This window comes from Garra rufa, chromosome 9, assembly GCF_049309525.1.
Source record: "Garra rufa chromosome 9, GarRuf1.0, whole genome shotgun sequence".
Classification (NCBI taxonomy): Eukaryota; Metazoa; Chordata; class Actinopteri; order Cypriniformes; family Cyprinidae; genus Garra; species Garra rufa.
The window spans coordinates 38,831,944-38,839,949 of record NC_133369.1 but is presented as its reverse complement, the minus strand read 5'-3'; the positions used below and the strand labels follow the sequence as shown (position 1 = coordinate 38,839,949).

Genomic DNA, 8,006 nt, shown 5'->3' with positions numbered 1-8,006 from the left:
TTTAAAGCAGTAATTTTTTTTTTTCCGGATGGCTAGATCCAAAGATTAGCATTTACCTGAAATAAAGAGCTTTTGTAACACACTATACCATTCAAAAGTTTGAAGTCAGTCTCAGTATATTTTTTGTATTTTTGGGAGGAAAGAAATCGTAGAAATTAAGACTTTAAATTGATCAAAAGTGATGATGAAGACATTTATAATGTTACAAAAGATTTCTATTTCAGATTACTGTTCTTCTGAACTTTCTGTTCATCAAAGAAACCTTAAAAAATTCTACTCAGCTTTTTTTCAACATACATAATAATTACATAACATAATTTTTGAGCAGCAAATCAGAATATTAGAATTATTTCTAAGGACCATGTTACCGGAGTAATTCTAAAAATTCAGCTTTAAAGTCACAGGAATAAATACAATTTTAAAATACCTTCAAATAGAAAACAGTTATTTTAAATAGTAATACTATTTCAGAATGGTACTGTTTTTGCTGTGCTTTGGATCAAATAAATGCAGGCTTGGTGAGCAAAAGAGACTTCTTTAAAAAACAATAAAAATCTGGTAATTTAAATATAAAGTGTATGTTTATAAACAATACTACAATTTATGTTCTCTTACCTAAAAAGGTTCATATATTTTAATAAGTAATAAAGTTAGTCATAATAATTTCCAATGGATTTAATTTTTAACATTTTAATTGTTTATTATGTTTATTAAACAAACAAAGCAAAAAAAAAAAAAAAAAAAAACGTATTTGTTTCCCAACTTGTAATAATTAAGTTCATAAAACAAAATGTAATTTAAAACCTAAATATGTAATTTTTATTTACAGAAAAATACTCAAATATATTATATTTTGACTAATTATAATTTTGTGAGTGTATAATAAGATTTACGAAAAACATTTAAAAAATGCTTTTCCTACTTAGATTTTTTGTTTTGTTTTCAGCCAAAATATCTAAAAATTCTTAAATCAAGAAGGATTTTCTAGAGGAGTAAAACATATTGCCTTGTTTTCAGAAAAAAAACAAGTCAAAATTAAGTGCGTTTTTGATTGAAACAAGAAAAATAGTCTGCCAATGGGATAAGAAAAATAATCTTTTTTTACTGTTTGAAATAAGATTTTTTTGCTTACCCCTAAGAAGCTCTAAGCAAAAACTTACTTAATTTTGACTTGTTTTTCTAAAAACAAGAACATTTTTACTAGTCTAGAAAATCCTTGTTGATTTAAGAATGTTTAGATATTTTGGCTGGAAACAAGACAAAAATATCTAAGTAAGATAATATTTCTGCTGTTTTCTATTGTAAACACTGAACAGTCTCGTCTCCACAGTGAACTGCTGCAACCAAGAATTGTTCAGGCCAGTTTGTGAACAGATTCAACCGACTCAAAAGAGTCGACTCAAAAGAACGACTCGTTCACGAATCGGACATCCCTAGTTTGGAAAAGACCCCCTCAGAAATTTCGCTTGCCACGTAGTCGCGGCTGCACAACTTGTAGTTTAGGAAGTTTTATCACAACTTTGTTGTGCATGAAACGTTAGTTAGAAAGCGTTAAACTATTCTTTATATTAAAATGATTCCAGAGTTGTGGACGTGTATTTTTTCTGCATTATTCTTTTACGTGCAAGGAGCGAAACTTCCGGAACCTGAGGTCAAAATAGAAGTTTTATACAAACCTTTCCTTTGTCATCGCAAATCCAAATACGGAGATATTCTTCTGGTTCACTACGATGGCTTCTTGGAGAGCAATGGCACAATGTTTCATTCCAGGTGACATCTAAAAAAAACATATAATGCATGTTCATACACTAAATAGGGTACAACAGACTTTATTTACCTTTTTCATTGTGAATGCATTGGTTAACTGTCAAATATGTTTATTGTTGCTGAATAGCTTTTACAATTTTTAATGTTTTGGAACATGTTGGTTTCTGTCTGGTCCAGATTATTAGCTGGTCAGCTGCCATGACCCAAAAAAACAGTTTAGACCAGATAGAAACAACGATAACACAACTTCTTCAACAGTTTTTCAACAGTTTACATGTTTCTAGCCTTTAATGTACATGTTTTGTAATTGGCAGCCGCCATCATGGAGACAAAAACCCTGTTTGGTTCACGTTGGGGATCCGTGAGGTGATCAAGGGTTGGGACAAGGGTCTTCAAGGCATGTGTGCAGGAGAGAAGAGGAAACTGACCGTCCCTCCAGCTCTTGCCTACGGCAAAGAGGGCAAAGGTGTGCCAGCAAAATCCATATGCATAAAACATTTGAGGAACTTTGGTTTTCTCCACTTTCTGATATTGAATTTGCTATTGACAGTGCATTAAGTCGAAATGGCCCATACAAATTTATTGCTCACATTAGCTATATTGACATAGGCTATACTCTGTTCTCAGGTAAAATCCCTCCGGAGAGCACTCTGATCTTTGACATCGAGATCATGGAGATCCGAAATGGGCCTAGATCACATGAGTCATTTCAGGAAATGGACCTCAATGATGACTGGAAGCTTTCCAAAGCAGAGGTTTGTCGAAACAATTGCTGATGCACAGAAGGCAGCTGTTGATCAAGCATGAGATTTATGATACGCTCTTAAAAATAAAGGTTCCAAAAGGGAATTTTGTAGCGTATTGGAAGACCATTTTTGGTTCCTCAAAGAACCCTTCATGGAACTCTTCTTAGGACTTTTTAACGATTAAGAACTGTTTGTGCAGTGGAAAGGTTATGTGAATGTTAAAGATACTTCATGGAACCATCTTAGCTGGTTTAAGATGGAAGTAGCTGGTTTTAGCTGATTACAACCCCTCTAAAACCAGTCTGGTTGACCAGCTAATGCCAGCCAACCAACATAGGCTGGTTTTAGCTGTTTTTTTTTTTTCAGCAGGGAACTGTGTTTGATTCCTGTCTTCAGGTCCTTTGCCAGTCCTGCTCCCCTCTCTCTGCCCATTCATTTCCTGTCATCTTTCTTCTGTCCTGTCCATTAAAGGCATAAAAAAACATAACTTTCAAAAATAAGTAAATAAAATAAAGGTTCTTTATAGGCATCAGTGGTTCTGTGAAGAACCTTGAACATCCATGAAACCTTTCAAATGCAGAAAAGGTTCTTTGTAGTGGAAAAAGTTCTGTAGATTTTTTAAATGTAATTCAAAACGGTTCATTTAAGAACTGTTCTCTGAAAGGTTCTGTGGCATCACTGCAGAAACACCACTTTGGAGCCTTTATTTTTAAGAGTGCAATTTATTTCAGTTTTTTAGGTTATTCTAAACACCTTTGTGTTTTAGGTCAAAGAATATCTGCGTAAAGAGTTTGAAAAACACGGATACGCTGCCAATGACACTCATCATGAAGTGATGGTTGAGGACATCTTCCAAAAAGAAGATGAAGACAATGACGGATTTATATCAGCTCGGGAGTTCACCTACAAACATGATGAGCTATAAACAAATCACACTCCTGGATAACAGCATCAGTGTTGACCTTCAAAGAGATTCCAGTATTTTTCCTTGAGAGATTTACAGCTTGTCAAGACCATTTCATGTCATGTTACAGTAGATCTAAACAGGTTTCCTGTTATCTACAGGTCATGTCTGTAATTTATTTTTGTATTTTTTAGGTTTTTTTAAATACACTCAGGTGGTGGTATGTTTGGTAGGTCTTCTTTAACTCCAAAGTGTTGAATTCTGCTCTGAACATTTCAGTGCTGATTTTTTTTATAGTATGTGTCAAATGAATTATGCAATAATGTTGGAGTAGCCTGTTGGTATTTACTTGTGAATAAAGTATCTCGTGCTGCTCATCCCTGTTTTATACACCATCACTAGAGGGAGCTCTTCTCCTAGCCTGTTCACAAAATAACTAATTATCTCAAAAGTCTCACATACAGTACTCTTAAAAAATGTAGTGTTTAATAACAAAACAATTGAAAACGATGAGACGCTCAGTTAAAATGCAGTCCAGTGGCCTTTCATTGATAGATGGCATAGTCAACACACACCTACATGATGCAGATGACTAGTGTGTGATGTGGACAGTAATTTGCATACAACAGCATTTACTCAAGTCATGCTTAACAGCATTCCATTCTTTTACAATGGCTTTACACAGTTGTATAAACTGTTGTTAAAATTAAAAGTTAAATTTACAGTTTTATTTCAGTTTGCTCCAGTGGATCTATCATATCACTTAGGATAAACTAATAACTTCAAAAACTTCTCAGCGGTGCAACATTCAGTAATGTAAATCAGACCAAATCCTGCAAACAGAACTAAAAAGGCAAAAATGTACATATCTTCTTAATATCCTTCATCTAAAAAAGTTTCCTTTAAAAATCCCCATTTAAATAATAAATAAGAGACTTTTCTGAAAAAAAAAATGCGAACAGCCAAACAATAAATAGCACCTACAGAACAAATGTCTTTCTTTTTGCAGGCCAATAACTCAGCGTCTCTAAGATCCTTCAGCTGAGACAAATTCCAAGTTACTGCAGAATGTAACAGGTGTCATTGTCTGTGACTGGATTTGAAGTCAATGGCTCCACCGAATGGTTTTCTTCATTAACGTCCTCTCTACACTGCAAGCGAACGACGCAACGCTACAAAATTAGAACGCTCTAGCAACAAGTTACTTGACAGATGGACTTCTCAAGATTTTATCCACAATTCCAGAAGACGCGTCGCCCGCTTGCAGTGTAAACAGCTTCATTTTTTTAGAAACAGCGTTAGGCTAGTTAATTTGCAGCAGCAATGTTTTTGTCATAAAAGTTGTTCTCGGGCATGGTGACCCGCACTTTTCGTTTCTCCTTAAAACGGCCAGACCGTGAAACTGACCAATTTCTCCGGCAAGTGTTTTCATTGAAGGAAGGCTCCACCTGAGAGTCGTCGTAAGTCTCGTCGCTGATCAGACTGCCGTTGTTTTTGTCGCTGTTGGTTTGTATCACTGACGTCTTGTCCGCATTTCCAAAGTCCTGCTGGCTTTCCTTGTAATGGTTCTTGTTTTTTCCAGTTAGGTTTTTCCACCAGGAGTATCTGCCATTGTCTGCCATTCTGTATAATTCTTCAATTCACACTGAAAAGCGCATTATTAACGTTTATAAAACGTTTGCAAATATATATATATATACTTTTTAACATCTATCTATCTATCTATCTATCTATCTATCTATCTATCTATCTATCTATCTATCTATCTATCTATCCTCTATCTATCCATCCTCTATCTATCTATCCTCTATCTATCTATCTATCTATCCATCCATCTATCCTCTATCTATCTATCCATCCTCTATCTATCTGTATCTATCCATCCATCCTCTATCTATCTATCCATCCTCTATCTATCTATCCATCCTCTATCTATCTATCTATCTATCCATCCTCTATCTATCTATCTATCTATCTATCTATCTATCTATCTATCTATCTATCCCTAGTCAGTTTAGCTAATCATACTTTAACTGTTGACATTTTAAAGCATATCTATCTTTCTATCTATCCATTCACTATCTATCTATCTATCTATCTATCTATCTATCTATCTATCTATCTATCTATCCATCCTCTATCTATCTATCTATCTATCTATCTATCTATCCATCCTCTATCTATCTATCTATCTATCTATCTATCTATCTATCTATCTATCTATCTATCTATCTATCTATCTATCTATCTATCTATCTATCTATCTATCTATCTATCCATTCACTATCTATCTATCTATCTATCTATCTATCTATCTATCTATCTATCTATCTATCTATCTATCTATCTATCTATCTATCTATCTATCTACCTAGTAAGTTTAGCTCATCAACTTTAAACAACATTTTAAAGCAAGACTCTTTCATCTATATCATATGATAAACTGTATTTTATAATTTTTTTAACAAATCTATATTGTCCTTTAGAAACACTCACCTCAGCGTCAGGGGTGTTAATGTCAGTCAGAGACTGACTAAAAAACCATCCAGCAGAACAACCTTGTTGCGTTTCTGTCTATATCTTTACCCACAACATCATTTAATGCCGCATCCCTCGGTCTAAACTGTAATGAGTGATGAATTCATCCATTTATACTTTACCTGCTGCTCATGGCCCCACCTTCTTCTCTCTCATTGGTCTGTTGAGCTGCTGTGGCTGCCCTTAGGAAGCCGGTTTCAGGTTCTCACTTCACCTGTGATTTGGTGAAAAAGTCACTTTGGGGCATATTCCGACTCAGCTGTCTGATACTAAAACAATGCTGTTGGTCACACCCCTAAATTTGGAACAGGAAAACCGAGCTTGGAAAAAAACCAACGCCTTAAGAGCTGACCAAGCAGTAATTACAGAAACATATTTCACATACTGCAAATGTGAGGTGTTACAGCTTCAAGTAGTAATACAAAACTACTTACTAAAGTTGATTTTGACTGTCAGTAAGTCGAGAATCGAGATTTAAAAGTAACCAGATTTACATAATTTAATAAATCAGCATTTGATAAATTACAATCATAATTACAATCATTCTTCACAGAAATATCTTCAAAATAAAATGTAGAAAGGTCTTTTTTTATCAAATCAACAAGGTGACGGTACCGTATGTGGGGGGGGGGGGGGGGTTTGGATCACTGATCTCACCTCAGGAGTCTAAGATGAACACAATACACGCAATTTTGTTCAGCAACATTCTTGAAATGGGATCAAGTCCAAGGAGGAAGGAACAAGCACTAAGTAAAAGCTCACAGAATCATTTTGTCCATTCACAGGGTGATGACGTAGATCACTCCTATTGTTGTCAGGGTGACCAAATAATAATTTGAAGGAGACATAGGTTAAACAGCATTATTAACACTGGGTGAACAAAAAAATAATTATTTACACTACATGTAAAATTAAAAAGTGCTTTACACATGATCTTAACTGTTTTACCATTATAGCACACATATATTTACCAACCTCATGGCCCCAAAAAAATATTTTTTTTAAATCATACTTGACATATAATTTGAAAGGAATCCATCCCCCCCAAACTTAAATTTGCATAACCTTTAATCACTCTCAAGCCATCCAAAATGCAGATGAGTTTCCTCATCGGAATAGATTTGGAGAAAATTTAGTGTTGCATCACTTGCTCACCAATGGATCCTCTGCAGTGAATGGGTGCCGTCAGAATGAGAGTCCAAAAAGGGTCAAGAGCTTTTTCTCTTAATTAATAGTCTGGAGTTGTGTGGATTATTATGATGTTTTTATCAGCTGTTTGGACTCTCATTTTGATGGCACCCATTCACTGCAGAGGATCCATTGGTAAGCAAGTGATTTAATACTAAATTTCTCCAATTCTGTTTTGATCGAGAAACAAACTCATCTTGAAACTACAGTTGAGGTCAAAAGTTTACATACACCTTGCAGATTCTGCAAAAATGTTCATTATTTTACCAAATTAAGAGGGAACATACAAAATGCATAAAATGTTATTTTTTATTTAGTACTGAAACACAATGCATTAATTAACGGGGGTTAATTTAACTGATTTTGTCTTCTAAGAAGCATGTAAGTATCTTCTGTAGATATGATATTTAGGCAAAATAAGAAAAATCTACACATTTTCATTTTGTTCAAAAGTTTTCACCCCCAGCTCTTGGATCTCAAAATCATGGTAATTGTTGGAAAGGGTTCAATTACGCAGAAATGTATAATTTTAATGCCTTTTATGTGAAATATTTTATTCAGGTCAGTACTAAATAAAAAATAACATGCATTTTGTATGAACCCTCTTATTTTTGGTAAAACAATTAACATTTTGCAGATCCTGCAAGGTGTATGTAAACTTTTGACCTCAACTGCATATCTAAATTTTGGGTGAACTGTTCCTTTAAACAAAAATGCCCATCAATAGTAATCAATTCTGTATTCAGCACAAATATTTATTTGCTCCATGCTTAACAGTATTTGTTTGGGGGTTTGAAACACATTGAGTGAAATGTGCAATTAAATCCAAACTTTGTATGCAAACAATATCTTTGAAATGTGTG

At 34.3% G+C, this 8,006-nt stretch overlaps 1 protein-coding gene across 1 annotated transcript; it reads left to right on the top strand.

The window, feature by feature from the left end:
• Positions 1–1,448: 1,448 nt before the first annotated feature.
• fkbp14 (FKBP prolyl isomerase 14) lies at positions 1,449–3,776 on the top strand. The gene is made up of 4 exons (XM_073847719.1): positions 1,449–1,770; positions 2,082–2,233; positions 2,395–2,522; positions 3,280–3,776. The coding sequence occupies exons 1-4, from the start codon at positions 1,574–1,576 to the stop codon at positions 3,436–3,438; spliced, it is 636 nt and encodes a 211-aa protein (XP_073703820.1). The 5' UTR covers positions 1,449–1,573; the 3' UTR covers positions 3,439–3,776.
• The last annotated feature ends 4,230 nt before the right edge of the window (positions 3,777–8,006 follow it).

Excerpts from the sequence above, each read along its gene's own strand:
- fkbp14 (XM_073847719.1), top strand. The coding sequence starts at position 1,574 with ATGATTCCAGAGTTGTGGACGTGTATTTTTTCTGCATTATTCTTTTAC. Across the intron at positions 1,771-2,081 it reads GGCACAATGTTTCATTCCAG|CCGCCATCATGGAGACAAAA; the intron begins GTGACATCTAAA and ends TGTAATTGGCAG. Across the intron at positions 2,234-2,394 it reads CTACGGCAAAGAGGGCAAAG|GTAAAATCCCTCCGGAGAGC; the intron begins GTGTGCCAGCAA and ends CTCTGTTCTCAG.